The sequence below is a fragment of the Mytilus galloprovincialis genome, chromosome 1 (assembly GCF_965363235.1).
Source record: "Mytilus galloprovincialis chromosome 1, xbMytGall1.hap1.1, whole genome shotgun sequence".
NCBI lineage: Eukaryota > Metazoa > Mollusca > Bivalvia > Mytilida > Mytilidae > Mytilus > Mytilus galloprovincialis.
The window spans coordinates 115373010-115393908 of record NC_134838.1 but is presented as its reverse complement, the minus strand read 5'-3'; the positions used below and the strand labels follow the sequence as shown (position 1 = coordinate 115393908).

At 31.6% G+C, this 20899-nt stretch overlaps 1 protein-coding gene across 2 annotated transcripts in view; it reads left to right on the top strand.

Moving 5' to 3' along the window:
- The window catches only part of LOC143052752 (nucleoprotein TPR-like), an 87733-nt gene that overhangs the window by 45501 nt on the left and 21333 nt on the right, over window positions 1–20899 (top strand). For both annotated transcript variants that reach the window (XM_076225869.1, XM_076225862.1), the window contains exons 33-50: window positions 1336–1446; window positions 1676–1788; window positions 2138–2285; window positions 4576–4713; window positions 5439–5623; window positions 7352–7414; window positions 8785–8826; window positions 9036–9077; window positions 9408–9449; window positions 10603–10681; window positions 11037–11297; window positions 11711–11909; window positions 13208–13410; window positions 14598–14686; window positions 15255–15562; window positions 16206–16407; window positions 17122–17170; window positions 18825–18986. In XM_076225869.1, coding sequence (XP_076081984.1) covers window positions 1336–1446; window positions 1676–1788; window positions 2138–2285; window positions 4576–4713; window positions 5439–5623; window positions 7352–7414; window positions 8785–8826; window positions 9036–9077; window positions 9408–9449; window positions 10603–10681; window positions 11037–11297; window positions 11711–11909; window positions 13208–13410; window positions 14598–14686; window positions 15255–15562; window positions 16206–16407; window positions 17122–17170; window positions 18825–18986 — 2436 coding nt within the window. The remainder of the gene's footprint in view (window positions 1–1335; window positions 1447–1675; window positions 1789–2137; window positions 2286–4575; window positions 4714–5438; window positions 5624–7351; window positions 7415–8784; window positions 8827–9035; window positions 9078–9407; window positions 9450–10602; window positions 10682–11036; window positions 11298–11710; window positions 11910–13207; window positions 13411–14597; window positions 14687–15254; window positions 15563–16205; window positions 16408–17121; window positions 17171–18824; window positions 18987–20899) is intronic.

The window sequence follows — 20899 nt, the reverse complement described above, 5'->3', positions numbered from 1 at the left end:
TTTTGATATTATTTCACATTTACTTCTGTGTTATTTAAATAAAGTTTTAAAACAGTTTATTTCATGTTTATATGATTATAAAAAAGACCTCGATGTGTACACAGGTAAAGTTTCCCATATTCTATTTTAAGCCTCGAGGTCATAAAAATGTCAATCAGCTGATTGTTGTAAAAACACTTGTTGTAACCATTCTATGATCTTCTATCTCAAAGGGTGTTAATTATTGATTGCATTTCAAACATTGTTCATAGATTACATTTTAGGTGTATTTTTAAAATAATAACGCCTGCTAATTATCGGTCATATCCGACCATGTACAATCTCGTAATTTGGCTAGGGGTGATCTACATTTATGTTAAATATTACAGGGCATTTATATATGGTTGAAGAATTTCATACATCAATCTTTCATTTTTAATATTTTTTGAAAAGAACATTTACTTAAAATTATTATATTTTCTCACTTTCAACACTCGTGTCCAGCAAATAACCCATGCAGGGCCCCATTACCTGTTAACTGCTTTGCATATACGAAACTAACGAGGTTAAAGTAACAGTGTTACATAACTGTGCAATCGGTAAATACTGCATATTAAAGGCAGTTCATTACACATTTATTGTATCAAATGATTATAAACTGTGTAGCATTGTTCAACAGTTTGTTTTAATCAAAGCGTAACAATATAATTTGTACATCCAGGGCATAGAAACAAATCTATTTTTAGAACAATTTTATTTTTCGTATCTCAGGTAAAGGAAAAGTCGGTACATAAATAAACTAAAACTAAATGTGTTTATAAATTTTATTGAAAGAATAAACAATGAAATAAAATGCATGACTTTTATTAGAATAAATAATCATTCAATATGTTGTAAGTGGATTATGGACGTTCATCTTTCTTCAGGATTTCCTTTACTGATCTGCACTATCTATGTTATTTGACTCCGTATTTTGGCATTTCGGATATAAGCATACTCCGCTTTATTGCATAATTTCGTCTGACAAATAGGCTATGCAAATAACCGGAATGTACTGTATTTACTAAGTAAAAATCTTACCATGAAGTGTTTTCATCTTATGATATTTTTAAGCATTCTTGATATATTGGAAATGCTTTTGAAAATGGTGAAACATTCACAGTAGAAATTTGATTTTTCTCCAGTTTTAATCTGAATTGAAGTTATATTTTCCTACATTTCTGACATCATTGTGCTATAAAAGATTTTTTTATATCAGAAATGTACAAATGCATGGAAATAATTGAAACAAAGCTTTCTCAATGATGTTTTCTAAACATTGATTTTCTAATGTATCTTAATATTAACCTTTTTCAGAGTTCATCATCAGAGAGGGAAGGATTGATGAAAGTAGAAATAGAAAGAATAGAACAAAGAAACAGAGAATTGACTAACCAAAATAAACTGTTGCATGAACAGATGGAAAAGGTAAAAACTAGAGCTGAATTACAGAGTACACATGGCTTAATTGTCAGTGTATCACATCAAACAAGAGGTTCATTCAGTGTATTTTATATGCTATTTAGTATTAGTACAATTTTATATTTTATTCCAAAATGACTAAAAATAAGACCAGGCAACTCTATGGAACTATAATAGCAAATATGACAAATCCATGTTTACATTTTACTTATTAGTAATGATATATTTATTTTAGATGAGTAAAGAGATGTTGTCAGTGCAAGCAGCAGTTACAAGGAGAGAAAGTCTAAATACATCATTTGGTGAAGAAACATCTAAGTCTTCTGAACAACTGTTAGAAGTTATAAAGTAGGATATTACAAAAATTGTATTACTTTTAAAAAATAAAATACTAATCAACTGAGGAAAAATTAATGAGATGTTTATAAATTTTTAACATCAATATAGGTTTCGAATGTTTGTCGATTTATAAAAATGATAAAGTTGACAGATATTGTTTTGTTTAAGAAATTGATTTGCCTTCAAATTGAAAAAAGAATCTATATGAAATGCATATGATTTTCTTTTTGTTTAGATATGAAAAATTGAAAGCTCAGCATATCAAATTTTCATATGACCTATAGGAATTTAGCATTTCACCATCATATAGAAAGTACAAGTCCATTATAGATATTTGATAAAAGTGAGCTATTTGTAGGTTTCTGAGAAAGGAGAAGGACATAGCTGAATCAAGGTTAGATGTAGTACAAGCAGAAACAGCCAGAATTAAACAGAGAAATGAACTTCTACATAGAGAGATAGAGGACATAAATAAAGTATTAGCAGAGGAGAGAGAACAATCACAGGTATAGTTACAGATACACCATTATCATAAAGTGGATGATAGAAATGAAATATGTCTTGACTATTTGATAGATGTATTAGAAAAGCCTAATAACATGTCATGGTGACGTGACGTTACATAAAGCGTGGTACATAATAAACGTCAACTGTGCGGTATTAACGATAACCATAAAGTTTTGAATCATGGGTAAAAATGTTTGAAAGAAACCAGTAAAACCAGAATGTTAATTCATAGATACATCTAAAACTATGGAATCATATTTAAAAACTCACCAAAGATACCTATAAAAACTGAAGTTAAATCAGATACATTCAAAAATGGGGCAGTAGGAGTAAATACTAAATTTCTAATTACCAATACACTCATAGGTAAAACCTGAATGTTAATCTATACACTCATTTGTAAATATAAATATTAAATCACAGACACCCTTTAAAAGTACATATATATATATATATTTGAAACATTAAAATGCATATGTAATCAAATTGGAGTTTTACAGTACATGAAACTATATAAAAAGAACGTTGTCAGGCCATTCATTAGGAGGCGGTACCTGGTACTTTTACCCTCCTATGCTATTGACAAGTACCGCCTAAATGTAGAAATTTTTATATAAGATATTCATGGAATAAATTGAAAAGTACCACCTAGAAACGTGGAAAGTACCAGTCAACATGAAAGATAATGAAACCCCTGCGTTGTCTTTTTGTAAAATGAATCGTGACATTTTTAGAAAAGCATTGGGGTATTTTTAGCTCACCTGGCCCGAAGGGCCAAGTGAGCTTTTCTCATCACTTTGCGTCCGGCGTCGTCGTCCTCCATCGTCGTTGTTAGCTTTTACAAAAATCTTCTCCTCTGAAACTACAGGGCCAAATTAAACCAAACTTGGCCACAATCATCATTGGGGTATCTAGTTTAAAAAATGTGTGGCGTGACCCAGCCAACCAACCAAGATGGCCGCCATGGCTAAAGATATAACATAGGGGTAAAATGTAGTTTTTGGCTTATAACTCTGAAACCAAAGCATTTAGAGCAAATCTGCCGGGGTTAAATTGTTTATCAGGTCAAGATCTATCTGCCCTGAAATTTTCAGATGAATCGGACAACCCGTTGTTTGGTTGCTGCCCTGGAATTGGCAATTTTAAGTAAATTATACCGTTTTTGGGCTATTATCTTGAATATTATTATAGATAGAGATAAACTGTAAACCGCAATAATGTTCAGCAAAGTAAGATTAACAAATAAGTCAACATGACCGAAATGGTCAGTTGACCCCTTTAGGAGTTATTGCCCTTTATAGTCAATTTTTAACCATTTTTCCTAAATCTTAGTAATCTATTACAAAAATCTTCTCTGAAACTACGTGGCCAAATTAATCCAAACTTGGCCACAATCATCTTTGGGGTATCTAGTTAAAAAATGTGTGGCGTGACCCGGCCAACCAACCAAGATGGCCACCATGGCTAAAAATAGAACATAGGGGTGAAATGTAGAATTTGGCTTATATCTCTGAAACCAAAGCATTTAGAGCAAATCTGACAAGGGTTTAGTTGTTTATCAGGTCAAGATCTATCTGCCCTGAAATTTTCAGACAAATTGGACAACCTGTTGTTGTATTGCTGCCCTCGAATTAGTAATTTTAAGGAAATTTTGCAGATTTTGGTTATTATCTTGTATATTATTATAGAATGAGATAAACTGTAAACAGCAATAATGTTCAGCAAAATAAGATCTACAAATAAGTCAACATGACCAAAATTATCAGTTGACCCCTTAAGGAGTTATTGCCCTTTATAGTCAATTTTGACCAATTTTTCGTAAATTTTTGTAATTCATTACAAAAATCTTCTCCTCTGAAACTGCTGGGCCAAATTAAACCAAACTTGGCCACAATCATTATTGGGGTATCTAGTTTAAAAAATATGTGGTGTGACCCGGCCAACCAACCAAGATGGCCGCCATGGCTAAAAATAGAACATAGGGGTGAAATGTAGAATTTGGCTTATATCTCTGAAACCTAAATTTTTGTTAATTTTTGTAATTTTTTTTTCCACTGTAATTACTGGGCCAAGTTCATTATAGATGGAGATAATTGTAGCAACAAGAATGTTCAGTAAAGAAAGATCTACAAACACATTACAATCACCAAAACACCATGTTGTCATGAATTTATCTGTGTCCATTGTTAATATGCACATATAGACCAAGGTGACACAGGCTTTTGAGAGCATCTAGTTGGTTTAGTTACCTCTTCAATTGAAATATAAATTTAAAAAAAAAAATTACAGGCTAGTTTACAGACAGCAGCAAAGCATGCTGAGCTGATGAAGAAGGTGGAAAACTTAAATCTGCTAACAGATAGTAACAAACTACTGAGAGAAGAAAAGGATAAATTACAACAAGAAATGGAGTCATTGGAGGCTAAGGTAGGGATGTTTATTATTGAAATGTAATAAGAAAAATGATAGGTGTGGAATGATATTGTCATATGAATTGATAGAAGAAAGAATAATAAATAATGACAAAATATGTTAAAACTTAAGTTAAATGATAAATTGCCAGAAGGACTTTCTTTGAGTTTGTGACAATTATTTGAGAAATATACTTTTTAAGCCCAATTTTTATGCCCCATTTATGGGCATTATGTTTTTTGGTCTGTGCATGTGTCTGTTCGTCCATTTGTTTGTCCGTCCGTCCGATTGTTTGTCCGTCTAACCCGCTTAAGGTTTAAATTTTTGGTCGAGGTAGTTTTTGATGAAATTGAAGTCCAATCAACTTGAAACTTAGTAAACATGTTCCCTATGATATGATCTTTCTAATTTTAATGTCAAATTAGAAATTTTATCCTATTTTCACGGTCCACTGAACATAGAAAATGATGATGTGGACGGGGCATCCATGTACTTGGGACACATTCTTGTAAATCATGTGTAAAATTTTTGTGACTTTTTTCAAATTTTTTTTTTTTAGGGGGGGCGGGGTTAAGCATTTTATTTAAAAAAAAAATCTTAAATGAAAAATAAAAAGATATTAAACCATTATGGGCAATTTAAGTAAAAACATTGTTCTTGATTCTTTTAGATTAAAATAAAACCCAACCCAAAATGGTGATAAGAAATCATAAATGTACAATAATAGTATATTATTTCAGGTGAATAAACTTGAAAGAGATATAAACCCAATGATGCAGACAATCAGAGATAAACAAGTTACCATAGATACATTAGCAGCTGAGAAAAATGCTCTGAAAACAGAAGTGGATAGATGGAAGGCTAGAACTAGTCATCTTATAGAACAGTCTAATAAATCTGATCCAGAAGAGAAAAAGAGATTAATGTAGGTTATATCTGGATGCTACATGTGTCAATGGTCTCAGTTAACTTAAAATATAAAAAGCTGTTAATGCAGAATTTCTACTTCCAATTTTGCTGTCCTCAAAACAAAGTTTCTTCCAGAACTTTTAAAAACATTTTACTTTTAAAAATTCATGATTTCATTTTATATTGAATTCTACCACATTTTGTCTACTGTGAAAATAAAAGGACAAAGTTTATGTGTGAACATATTTTTATTAGCTCACCTGGCCTAAAAGGCCATGTGAGCTTTCTCATCACTTGGCGTCTGTCGTCGTCGTCGTCGTCGTCTGTCGTCGTTAACAATTTTTCAAACATCTTCTCCTCTGAAACTACTGAATGGATTTGAATGAAACTTAACATGATTGTTCCTTAGTATATCCTGCACAAAATGTGCGCTTCGATTTTTGATCCGTCAAAAAACATGGCCGCCGTTACTTAAAATATAACATAGGGGTCAAATGCAGTTTTTGGCTTATATCTCAAAAACGAAAGCATTTAGAGCAAATCTGACATGGGGTAAAAAATGTTCATTAGGTCAAGATCTATCAGCCCTGAAATTTTCAGATGAATCAAACAAACCATTGTTGGGTTGCTGCCACTTAATTGGTAATTTTAAGGAAATTTTGCAGTTTTTGGTCATTATCTTGAATATTATTATAGATAAAGATAAACTGTAAACAGCAAAAAAGATCAGCAAAGTAAGATCTACAAATAAGTTAATATGACCAAAATTGTCAATTGACCCCTTAAGGGGTTATTGTCCTTTAATGACAATTTTTCACAATTTGTTCATCATATTTGCTAACTTTAAAAAATCTTCTCCTCTGAAACTACTGAATGGATTTGGTTAAAACTTAGCATGGTTGTTCCTTAGATTATCCTGCACAAAGTGTGTGCTTTGATTTTTGATCCGTCAAAAAACATGGCCGCCGTTACTTAAAATAGAACATAGGGGTCAAATGCAGTTTTTGGCTTATATCTCAAAAACGAAAGCATTAAGAGCAAATCTGACATGGAGTAAAAATGTTCATTAGGTCAATATCTATCAGCCCTGAAATTTTCAGATGAATCAAACATCCAATTGTTGGGTTGCTGCCACTTAATTGGTAATTTTAAGGAAATTTTGCAGTTTTTGGTCATTATCTTGAATATTATTATAGATAAAGATAAACTGTAAACAGCAAATATGATCAGCAAAGTAAGATCTACAAATAAGTCAATTTGACCAAAATTGTCAATTGACCTCTTTAGGAATTATTGCCCTTTAAAGACTTTTTTCACAATTTGTTCATCATGTTGACTTACTTTAAAAAATCTTCTCTTATGAAACTGCTGTATCAATTTCAGCCAAACTTAGGCTAAATGAGTTTCAGAGTTTCAGAGTATCTAGTATAAATTTTATATTTCATTTCCTTGTATGTCAAGAAACATAGCTCCTATGGCTAAAATAGAACATAGGAGAAAATGATTTTTTTTTGCTTTTGAAGAAAATAGGACGATTCAAAGAACATTTAAATAAATTGAAAAGCCAAAATAATCATTGATGAGAGATTAAACCAAAAAAATTCAGGTGAGCGATTCAGGCTCTTGAGAGCCTCTTGTTTTATAAGATTTTAAAATGAAATATGTGTTTATAGTTAATTTCATTTCTAAACTTGAATACTAAAATAATTTGCAAATAAATCATTTAATTCTCCTTGTTTTTCAGACAGGAACGTGAAAACTTGAGGAAAGAATTATCTGGAATGACAGAAGAGACCCATAGACAAAAGTATGTACTTTAAACTAGGAATTTCTTTACTGGCAAATACCTATTGCAAGCATTATTTATTTCCATAACTTCACCAGATATTTTCCTTTTCCTGGAAAAAAATAACAAACTTTCAAATTTTTGTTATCTTATATAAAAAAAAAATCAACTATATTTTTGCCTTTTATAGAATTATATACTTCTGATATTCTTGAAATAATTTACCTTGCACTGTATTAAGATATGTATTTGATCTCTAATTCTTCGTGATTTTATCCCTTTCTGCACCCATTGTATAAAAACAATTAATCAAGGTGTTGTCTGTTTGATCTCAGTTCATCATTGGTTAAAATCCAATTATGATGTCGAATTTTCTTTCTTTCCTCTGAATTTCCTATTGTGACAGCATAAAAAGGCCACTATGCCTGATGACGTCATATAGAAAGAACACATCTTTTTGCAGATCATTCAAAAAGAAGGAATAAGTTTGCCTGCATATTGTTTGAAAATTATTAGAGAAACAGATTCCACCACCAAATCTTGTGTAATACAATATTTATCCTCTTTCGACAGTTAAATTTTTATGCCCCACCTACGATAGTAGAGGGGCATTATGTTTTCTGGTCTGTGGCTCCGTTCGTCCATCCGTCTGTGGTTCCGTTCGTCCGTCCAGGTTAAACTTTTTGGTCAAGGTAGTTTTTGATGAATCTGAAGTCCAATCAACTTGAAACTTAGTACACTTGTTGCTTATGAGATGATCTTTCTAATTTTTAAGCCAAATTAGACTTTTGACCCCAATTTCATGGTCCACTGAACATAGAAAATGAAGTGGGAGTTTCAGGTTAAAGTTTTTGGTCAAGGTAGTTTTTGATGAAGCTGAAGTCCAATCAACTTGAAACTTAGTACACTTGTTGCTTATGATATGATCTTTCTAATTTTAATGCCAAATTAGATAATTACCCAATTTCACGGTCCATGGAACATGGAAAAGGATAGTGCGAGTGGGTCATCCGTGTACTTTGGACACATTCTTGTTTATATTTAAGGAGCTCTGTTTTAAATTTGAAAATTTAACTGTCTCGAGTGGATAAATATCGTATCACACTGGATGAAGTGGTAGAATCTATATTTAAGCTGAGAATACTGATATGAGATTATGAATGATAGGCTGATTTTTCATGATGTTGCTATTGGTGTTTGGTAATATGAAGGTAACTTAGAAGGGAATCACCTCATGATTTTGAGGTGCTATTTGAATGTCATTGTTGCAAGAAAAACCCTAGATATGTTGAATCTTTATTCAAGAAGGCATAAGTAACAATATACATCAAATTTAAAATATGCAATGCATTAACAAATACAAATACACATTTATTATTTTTTACTTTCAGAGCAGAGATTTCCAGAACAAATCAAAGTTTACAAAATATGCAGTAAGTATGTTTCAAGGCAAATTATGTAATAGAAAAAAATAAGCAGAATTTTTTTTTATATATTGTTTTTAATACATTTGCATTAACATTTACAAACACACTCTGAATATAAAGCTGGTGTTTTATTTCCTTCGTATAATATTGAATGATCATTTAAGTTTGCTTCCATAAAGATAATGCTGATATGCAATTTTTTTTTTTTTTTACAGGACTGAACTTTCTAAATCAAATCAGAATGTACTAAACACACAGTAAGTATCACCATATGCCATTCATATACAATACTTTAAAAAATTCTTTAATTACATTTATTTGAAGGAAAAAAAAAAGATTCAAATAGATAGAACTTATTTATTTATCAATTTGTTCAGGAAACTGTACTGGACTCTTGTTCTTCAGTCTATTTTTTAAAGTCCCATAATAATTGAACATTGATATTTTACAACTACAATATTTTTGTATATTACACATGTATGAACATTATAGTGTTGTTTTTTTTACATACATTTCATGCTTGCTTAAAGATAAATTTATACTCTTTGTTTGAAGTGTGCCATCACCTCTTGTATTGTATATTACAGACAGGAAATCACCTCGCTAAAGACAGAAATAGAGAACCTCAAGTAAGCATTAATGTAAAACACAATTCACTCACTTTGCCTATTTTTATACCCCCGCTTTAAAAAAGGGGGGGTATACTGTTTTACCTCTGTCTGTCCGTCAGTCCGTCCGTCAGTCCGTCCATCAGTCCGTCAGTCCGTCCGTCAGTCAGTCCGTCCCATGAAACTTTCGTCACATTTTTCTCAGGAACTACACATCCACCCTTTCTGTAATTTGGTATCAACATTTATATATGTCAGCCATACCGTGTGATGCGTTTTCAGATTCATCACTTGACAACTTCCTGTTTACCGAACACTTGTCTGATTTTACACATTATAGCCAAGTTGAAAATTTTCGTCACATTTTTCTCAGGAACTACAATACAAGGATTTCTGAAATTTGGTTTCAGGATTTATATTAGTCAGCTATACCGTGTGATGCGTTTTCAGATTCATCACTCGACAACTTCCTGTTTACCGAACACTTGTATGATTTTACACATGATAGCCAAGTTGAAAATTTTCGTCACATTTTTCTCAGGAACTACAATACAAGGATTTCTGAAATTTGGTTTCAGGATTTATATAAGTCAGCTATGCCGTGTGATGCGTTTTCAGATTCATCACTCGACAACTTCCTGTTTACCGAACACTTGCATATTTTTACACTATTAATATTATCCACTTGCGGCGGGGGTATCATCAGTGAGCAGTAGCTCGCAGTTTCACTTGTTATGAAATAAAAACTAAGTTCCTGTCCATATGACTGTACTTTATATATGTGGCAATGATACTCTTAAACTGGTAATAAATGTATCTGAAATCAAACAGAGGCATGCAAATTTTGTAATAGCTGGCAAGTTAGAGCAGTTTTAAATAGCTCATATTTCTCACCAAGTATGTCTGAATGTGTATGAATTTATATGTAGTGCAAGAATAAGGAGATTCAGTATGATTGCTAATGAGACAAACTTTAAAAACTATAATCATTCTTACAGACTTCAAAACGATGAGCAAAATAGTACAAAGGCCAAGGCTCCGTGTTGACCTATAATGGTTTACTTTTACAAATTGTGACTTGGATGGAGAATTATCTCATTGGCACTCAATAGATGGCTTGTCCTACTTTTATTAAAATTTTGAATTGATATAACTGAGAATATTTTCTTGTCAGAAAAAAATTACAAACAACAGAGCAAGATCTGCAGACCAAAACAAACGAGGACGACACTAAACAGAAAACAATAGTTCAGGTAAGTGTTCAAATCACAAACCCTTGGTAAAGTGCTTTTGAATCTTTAACCTGTTTTTTTTTCTTCAAAAATTAAAAAAAAGTGATCAAGGAAAAACTGTGGACTTAATTTAGTATAAACATTATTTGGCTGGAATTTAAAAGGTTCAAAGATAATATACTATATACAAATGTTTTTCCCAAATGAGCTGCTTCAATGTTTTTTAAAAATCTGTAACTGTTTTTACACCTTTTCTGGGTAAATGTAATGAGAGTTAAAATTTAGGTCTGTTTAAGGCAATGATGGTTTTTGCTGTCATTCTCTTTGCTAATTTGCATTTTTGTATGTCATGACATTGTATAATTTTATGATACAGTTGAAAAAGATTGGAAGAAAGTACAAAGAGCAGACAGAAATTATTAGTAAAGAAATGGAGGATTTAAAACAGAAACTGGCATCACAGGAGGAACAACAACCAAGTGCAGCAGCCTTAGAACAGGCTACCAGCTCATTCAGAGAACAGCTGACAAACACAGAGAAAGAGAGAGATGAACTTAAAGTGAAAGTAGAACAGAGTGAAAATGAAAGTAAACAGATCAGAGAACAGGAAATGAAAATAAGGGAGAAAGTACAAGAGGTTTGTTGCTTAATTCAAGAAGTAAAAGGACAGATAAGTTGAGGTCAAGTTAGAATGTAAAGTTTTTTTATCTGTCCGTCTGTCTTTCATTTTGTTGTCACCTTGCTTACACCTTCATCTTTGGCCGAATTCTCCTTTGATTTGGATGAAGGTTTCCGCTCATTGAAACCAAAGATGATAATGAAAATCATAAATATAGGAATAAACTGTGGTTGCTGTGCTTTCAAGCAAACAAAAGTTGTATTCAAAATATATATGAAATACCTGGAAAAGCCCATTTACTAAATCTTGACCTTAAAATGAGGAATGAAAGTGGTCAACTTTTGACCATGGATGATTGGTGCAACTTTAATTGAAACTGATGTAAACTATTTTGTAAGAGTCCTATATTAAATGTCAAATATTTTACATAGGAACTAAATCAGCTAACAACTGCCCATGCTAAAGTGAAGGAAGAAAGAGATGATCATGAGAAGAAGGTTAACCAATCAAAACAAGTTTTACTTACAGCAAGGAAAAAGATTGGCTCACAAAATGAAGAAATTCAAAATCAAAATGCTGAACTAGAAAAGTTACGACAGAAAATAAAATCTGAAGAAGAAAGCTCAAATGGTAATTTGAAAAATAAATACTGATAATTCAGAAATTATTGTAAGCTTTATGTTAATGGCGAAAATGTGACAGTTTGGGGTTTGCAATAATAAAAACGTAAATTCTTTATTGATTATCCTTTACAAAATGTTTACACATTATTTAGATCTTGCTCTTTTACCAGTAATCAGTGGTTCACAATAATAAATGCATGCATTAATTTCTGAATTTACAGTATTGTATTTGCTGTAAAAGTATTATTTTCCTATATTTATAATAGAGGATGTATGGTCTGATTTAACTTCCTTACTTCTGCATGAGTATGGAAGTGCTTGAAACAGACATTACATATTGCTTGCTAGTTTGTTCTACCAGTTTAGGGTGCAATCAACAGTTTTTTTCTATGACGTCATATTTTGAGGGACCATGTATAAGTTACCCTTAGTGGTGGACTGATTAATAAAGATACTTGTATAAAACTAGATATCACTGGAATCAGAATGTTCTCTAGTTTATAATGGAATAAAAAAAAAGTGTACTTTTAATAGTATAAAAAAGTTTTATCCAGAGAAACTGGGAAAAACATTGCCTAATCTAAGCTTAAAAAACCTGAAATCAGGTCATGTGCACACCCCTGAAGACATGATACCTGCACATTTTTCATAATCAAAATTGTATGAATTTCATAGATTTTTACCTGGTCTTTCAAAAAATTCATGCTTCAGGGTACGTTCGCCTGCTCCGAAAAGAGCTACAGTGGCTGCAAATAAGTTTTCAATTTTCACTGCCAAAAAAACAGACTGTTTACAGTGTTGTCTCCCCTCAAAACATGTATTTTTAATCTAATTTTTAAAGTTAGTTTAATCATTCAACCTGCTTTAATTGAAGTTAATTAACATATCTTTCCAACCAAATACAAAAAACATGATACTTTTTCACCAATTATGTTGATAAAAAGGGACTTCCCTCCATGTCTATTTTTAGTTGGGGAATAACCCCTAGTTTTTTATACGAAACTGTTTATAGCACCCTTAACAAAAACAAAAAAATTCAATAGAATTTATTCCATTTTATTCTTTGTTTTGCAAATTTTATGGAATTTTAAATTCGAATTTCAAAATAATTACAATAATATAATCTCTCATTTCGTATTGATTTATCTTGGCATTATTGTGAATTCTGTGGTGGGCATTGATAAATGTACATGATTAATTATGATTTACAGTATGAAATTCTTAAGTGATATGCAAATCATTTATCTTTCAAATCCTTGATTATTTCAAAGAATTTCATGAAGTTGTTCTTATTGAATTGTACAGTGACAGAAGGAAGATTAAAGAGTCATTATGAATCAAGAATTACCTCCCTTGAAAAGGAGTTATCTGAACTGAAAGAATCTGCAGTAGCAGCAAGTCAGGTGCCTGATCTGAAAACCAACATAGATAGACTTGAGAAAGAGAAGGCTGATTTACAGAACAATATAACTGAACAAAAGTCCAAAATTGTAGAGCTTCAAAATAAGGTAAAGGTTTGATGAATATTTTATAATAATTTAATTTTGGATGCAACGCTTCTTTGATTGGCTGACGTTATTTTGTTATTAGCCCATAGACATAATTTAGTCATGTGACCGTGACGTCATCAACATTTTTTCATGGTTTTCTACTGTTAAAATGGAATTTAGAATTAAATTATAAGAAATGACTAATATTTTTCCTGTCTATTCGAAATAACATAAAAAATTTGGTGCACACTGTTAGATAAACCCGCTACGCGCGTTATTCAGTGTGCACCAAATTTTTATGTTATTTATTCAGACAGAAAAAATATTACAGTCATTCCTTAAATAATATAGGGTTATTGCATGAATATTGGGGAATATTGTCCCGAGTAGAATTTTATATTGCAAGAGCTTGCGAGTGCAATATATGTTCTACGAGGGACAATATTCCCAAATATTCATGCAATAACCCTTTTATTGTATAGCAATATAATATTTGAAAGTAAAAATTGGTTTAAATTAAGATTTTGTCGTTAATGACGTCATGAATTTTGAAGATTTATTGCACTAGTGCAATATTAGAATTTATTGCACACTAACTTTTGGTTCCGTTCTGTGGAAAATATTATATTGCTATACAATAATATACTTTATTCCATGGTTGCCTGTTATTAATTTCCCTGGTTAATCAAAATAACAGCTTTAAACACTAATTTTGCTGTTATTCTGTAGTGTTCTATAAAAACACATTGTTTTGGGTACAGATCCAGAAAAATTTAGAAGAGGGGTTCTAGAGGTTTTCACCTGAAAAAGGTGGAGGTTGTAGCCTATTTCTTACTGATTTTTACACAGTTGAAAAGAAAAATCATAAAAAGGAGGATGTTACTTCCCATCCCCTGAACATCATTTGTGTCTGCCAAAGCAGATTATACTGTAAACCTACTAATTTTAATGAGTAACTTATTTTCAAGACATTCTGGAATGGAAACTCATATTGATGTATAAATCGAGGTGAAAATCTCAATAAGAATATTAGGAAATCCCGAAAAAATATATGCCTTGACATTAGTTTGAAATGTGAACTTGCGTTTTCATTAAATAATTTAGTTTACATTAGTTTTATTACACTATTATACTTAAATTAATGAATAGAAAATGATTAAATTGTTAGTTAATAGAAGCTTCTAAAAATCACATCTTCATTTCAGATTCAACAGTTACAGAAACCACCTAAAGCAGTGGCACCCAAGACACAAGTGGCTAGACCATCCCCAACTGTGGCAGTAGAAGGAACTAGGTAGGAAAAATATATTTCTTTTTTATGTCCCTGCTGCGACAGAGGGGTTATTAACTGCTACCCTTGTTTGTCGGTACCTATGTCCCTAAATTAGTTATCTAATGTTATCTAATTTAGTATGCCTCCACAAAATGTTATGAAACTTAAACACAATGCTTATTACCACAAAACACAGATCAAATTTGAGTGTTGTTACATTCTTGAGTAATGTTCCTTTATAACTTTATATGCAAGCAAGGGCATCATCTGTGTCTCATGGACACATTCTTTATTTATTATACTTACAACTCCCTTTAATGCCATGTGGCACATAGGGCGCGAATGGAAGCCTTCCATCTGAATCTGTCTGCTGCTGCTTGTTGTGCTTCTCCCCATGTTCTCCATCCAAAAAAAATATATAAGAATATAAATATGTTAACCTTATGATTCTTCTATTGTAAAGACCTGTTGACTATGCCCTTTGTTATGACTATTTGAAATGTTTAAATCACCAATTTATCAGCAATCTTGGTAAAAAGAAAATGAATTATTGAAAAGTAAAAATAAGCAATTTTTTGTACTTTTGCAGTCAGTCATCAGAAGCTCCACCTCCAAAGACGACAGCACCTATCAGACCAATAGCTTCTCCTGTTGCCAGAGCCCATCCTACACCTAGTCAGACCCAAGCCAATATGAAGGCTACGGCTAGTATAAGACCTATGCCTTCTCCATTGTCTGTTGCTATTACTACACCCACTGCAACAGTGATGCCAACAACTGTATCCCATCAGGAACCCCAGGAGGATGGGGTACCAGCAGCACAAATATCTCCTGTGACCACAACAACTAGGCCTACACAACAAGTCCAGAGAGTTATACCTCAGCAAGAGTTGTCAGGTGAAGTTTTGAAAACAGTAACTGGAAGTTTTATGAAGTTTTTCGTACTTTTTTCATTACTGATGTCATAATTTATTTTTTGGGAAGAGTTTTTTCAGAACATGAATATATATTGTTCATGTTACGGCCAAGGCACAGATATTATTCAAGTTAAGAATTAAGCTTGGAAATAAAGGAGATGAATGTAAAAAAAAAATCAGTTACACATCCAATTTTCAGTTATACATCAATGTACCACAATTGTATCCAAAATTTTACCAGAATCTGTGACATAGACCATTTACTGTTCCTTGTCCCAAAACATCTGTGACTATGAAAACAGAAATCTTTTTTCCTGTAATATGCATGGTCACTGTAGCAATTAAATTTCTAGCATTTAAAAAGGAGATCTTCATTTCAAATTGCTGCAATACTGAAACATAAAATTGATTTAATTTATCAATGATAAATTTTTGTTACAATATTAAGCTTCTTCATCTTATAATGTTTCTGTCCTTTAGAAATCACTTGATCTCAAGCATTTTTATTTTTTTTATCAAATATTCTAATTTCATTATAGACAGTTATCAGTACATGTACCTTTATGGGGAAAAATTTATTAGCCATGGTATGTTTTAATTTGATTTTGTTCTCCTTCCTCTAGACCAAAGTTTACCAGATTCAGAATCATCACAACCAGAGACTGTTGTTGTAGAACCCCAGCAGTCGACAGTACAGCAGACGACAGTTGTCACACCCATGACTCAGACAGCTGTAGCAACTACACTGGTACAACCTACAATACAGCCTTCCACTTCAGCAGGAACCAGTAGAGAAGGAGCAACTAAAAGAACAAGAGAGGATAGGTTACTAAAACTATTATGTTCAATTTTTGAAAAATATTGTTTTTAAGTATTTAGGATTTTAATTTTAACATTGTGTATGGAGAACTAAATGAATATCCTTGCCATTCAATAGTTTGTGTTTTCAAAGTCAGTTCTTAGATTGTGATAAATTGATGTCATATAATTTTGTGTGTAGCTGTAATTTTGAGAGACGTAAGATGAAGGTGGCAAGATGTTTATTTATTCTACATATTACAATTGCTTTCAAATTCAGCCTACAATCATATGCATCCCAACTAAATTGGGTTAAGCTGCAAATACATGTCATGATCAAAATTTGATATCTAAGTTATTTCTGTGATAAATTTTAACTAGCAATCACATAGTTCGGTAATTAAATAAATCACATGATTAATGTCAATTCCATGAAATATTGTAATAGTAACCTAAATTGTGCTCCTCGCCCCTTGAACTTAAATTAAATTTAACCTCCCTAACAGATTTAAAAAATATTATATCAGGTTTTATTAATTAGAGGCAAACTTTGAAAAGATGGATTTCCTGTATTTATGAGTAGGTGAGAATTTTAAACATCAAAAAAAGGATAATTTTTTTTGTTGTTGAGCTTGTTTTTGAAAACCTACTGATGCCTTTATTCGTATTGCTAAATTTTGTGCTGTCCCTTTCCATTTTAGTATTCAATTTTTGAAATATGTTTTTTACATTCATTTTTAGTGCTGAAGAAGAAACTGAGGCTAAAAGGTCAAAGGTGATACAACATCAGGTAGGTAGTTCCAGGTCAACAATGATATTGATATATCACTGTATAGGATCAACAGAAATTATTACAAATAATGTGACTGGTTGAGAATCGCAATATTAAAACTCACATTCTGATATCTGATGCATAAATCTGTATGCATATTTGCCTTAAATGAATTTTTGAAAAATTGCAATAATAAATACACAATAATTTTAAAATTTACAGTAGTTTCATTGGATTTAGATAAAGATAATTCTTATATGATTTGCATATCTATAAATACTTGAATTGGATTGGTCAATTAGAATTTTTCTCTAAGTTTACACTTCGATAAACCATGTTTTCGAAACTACTTTTGTAATCTATTCATGCGCGATACACAAGCTTGCAGTGATCCCGGGATTTTCAGCAAATTGAGATTAAAAAACAATTGCATAACAGTTGTGACTATTCTAGTGCATATATAACAAAAAAAAAGAAATAAATTTATTGCACCAAAGCTTCGAAAATGTATAAAAATTAAATTAAATAAAATTCTGCGAAATTTCGTGAAGGATTTGGCGAATTTACGTCATGGCAAAACACGACGTCATACGAATGGATATTTTCAAGGGAAAGATTATTTCGTTACGTGTACGGTTCAAATTCGGATAAAATTTAGTTAAAATGAATTTTTTGAGGTAGGTGCTTTTTCATTTAAGATTCCGTTGTATTTATCGGACATTTATGGTTTTTAGAAAGTCAAGATGGCGGCGTACTCCTTAGTTACGACTTGCCATTGTGCTTTTGATGGTAAATATATATAGTAGCCATCAACAACAAAAAAAATGTTTGGCTGAAGAATTATAAGGATTAAACACATTTTTTCTAGAGGTTATTGATGTGTAAACCGGGGCTCTTACTCACAAACTCAACATAAAAGTCCTTCAGACTTTTATTCAGTTTGTGAGTTAATCGCCCCGGTTTACACATCAATAACCTCTAGAAAAAATGTGTTTAATCCTATAATATTTCCACAGTGCGTTTGAATAAATATACATACAAATGCATATGGATTGCAAGTCACAGAAGAAAAAAAAACACTAGGATTTTCTATTTTCCATTTGTTAATTTCTGATCATTCAAAGACAAATTTGAAAAGAAATCTAAACCTTTTATTAACACTATATTATGTATAAAATACCGTGGTTTCACATATGTTTGTGGATACAAATTTCCATGGATTAAGAAAATTTGGTATTTTCGTGGATATTTGATTTCTTGAGTTATCAGGAATAAACCACCAATATTCAATTCACAACCGACAATCTATTCTCCATAAATCAAAGTTCACCTTACCATTTTTTTAGCCTGCAAAAATTTATTTCCCTCAGTGGCAGTGTCAACATTTAGGCTCAGTCTGTGGTTAAAAAATTTCTGTAAGACATCAATAACTTTGTCAAACCTACATGGAATATTATGAAATTTGGACAGAACCTAGTTTATATTTTACCAAAATACAGTATCCAGTCCAAAATTTAAAAAATATTTATTTTCAATTTTCTGTAATTTACTATTGGACTTAGTTCTTTTTAGAGGTAACATTCATGTAATCCCTTATTAATTTTTGGATACAGCTAGGTAATTATTAGAATATCTTTGTAATTATAATCTTTATATTTGTTTGTTTTTTCAGGAAGCTCAGGTGATACCCAGTATAGTGGTCACAGAATCATCAGACAGATTACAGGAACAATTACCTGATTACCTAAGTGCAGAGGAAGAAACACAAACAGAGGAGCAGACTCTAACAGGTCTAGCAGATGACCAAACTCAGACATCAGAACCGGCAACACTGGTAGTTATTTAAATACATCATGTTTGATAAGCACATCATTGGGTTGTCATGTGTCACATTTAAGAATTTGTTTGCAGTTTTTATACGACCGCAAAAATTTTAATTTTTTGGTCGTATATTGCTATCACGTTGGCGTCGTCGTCATCGTCGTCGTCGTCGTCCTCGTCGTTCGAATACTTTTAGTTTTCGCACTCTAACTTTAGTAAAAGTGAAGAGAAATCAATGAAATTTTAACACAAGGTTTATGACCACAAAAGGAAGGTTGGGATTGATTTTGGGAGTTTTGGTCCCAACATTTTAGGAATTAGGGGCCAAAAAGGGCCCAAATAAGCATTTTCTTGGTTTTCGCACTATAACTTTAGTTTAAGTAAATAGAAATCTATGAAATTTTGACACAAGGTTTATGACCACAAAAGGAAGGTTGGGATTGATTTTGGGAGTTTTGGTTCCAACAGTTTAGGAATTAAGGGCCAAAAAAGGGCCCAAATAAGCATTATTCTTGGTTTTCGCACAAAAACTTTAGTATAAGTTAATAGAAATCAATGAAATTTTTAACACAAGGTTTATGACCACAAAAGGAAGGTTGGGATTGATTTTTGGAGTTGAGGTCACAACAGTTTATGAATTAGGGGCCAGAAAGGGGCCCAAATAAGCATTATTCTTGGTTTTCGCACAATAACTTTAGTATAAGTAAATAGAAATCTATGAAATTTAAACACAAGGTTTATGACCATAAAAGGAAGGTTGGGTTTGATTTTGGGAGTTTTGGTCCTAACAGTTTAGGAATAAGGGGCCCAAAGGGTCCAAAATTGAACTTTGTGTGATTTCATCAAAAATTGAATAATTGGGGTTCTTTGATATGCCGAATCTAACTATATATGTAGATTCTTAATTTTTGGTCCCGTTTTCAAATTGGTCTACATTAAGGTCCAAAGGGTCCAAAATTAAACTTAGTTTGATTTTAACAAAAATTGAATCCTTGGGGTTCTTTGATATGCTGAATTTAAAAATGTACTTAGATTTTTAATTATTAGCCTAGTTTTCAAGTTGGTCCAAATGGGGGTCCAAAATTAAACTTTGTTTGATTTCATCAAAAATTGAATAAATGGGTTCTTTGATATGCCAAATCTAACTGTGTATGTAGATTCTTAATTTTTGGTCCAGTTTTCAAATTGGTCTACGTTAAGGTCCAAAGGGTCCAAAATTAAACTAAGTTTGATTTCAACAAAAATTAAATTCTTGGGCTTATTTGATATGCTTTATCTAAATATGTACTTTGATTTTTGATTATGGGCCCAGTTTTCAAGTTGGTCCAAATCAGGATTCCATATCAAGTATTGTGCAATAGCAAGAAATTTTCAATTGCACAGTATTGCACAATAGCAAGAAATATCTAATTGCACAATATTGTGCAATAGCAATTAATTTTCAATTGGAGTTATCTTTCTTTGTATAGAATAGTAGTTGATAATATATGTTGGAAATTTGCCAGACATGACTATGATGTCATTTTCTATTTTTATTTGCTAATAACTTTATGTAAATAACTTCATTGGAAATTTGCCAATATAAAATGTTGCTGATGAAGCTTTTTTTCCTTATCTTATCTAAAATGTTTTTAGATAGTGTATGTTGGACATTTGCCAGACATGACTATGATGTCATTTTCTATTTTTATTTGCCAATAACTTTATGTAAATAACTTCATTGGAAATTTGCCAATATAAAATGTTTCTGATGAAGTTTTTTTTTATTGTTTTATACAATAAACAATGTATATTCACTTTTACTACCAACCAATCTTTACCATTCAGTGATAACAAGCACTTTATTTTACATTTTAATATTTTATGATGTATTTAAAAGAGTAGTTATTGTTGCAAACTCCATTAGAAATTTGAATTGATATCAGT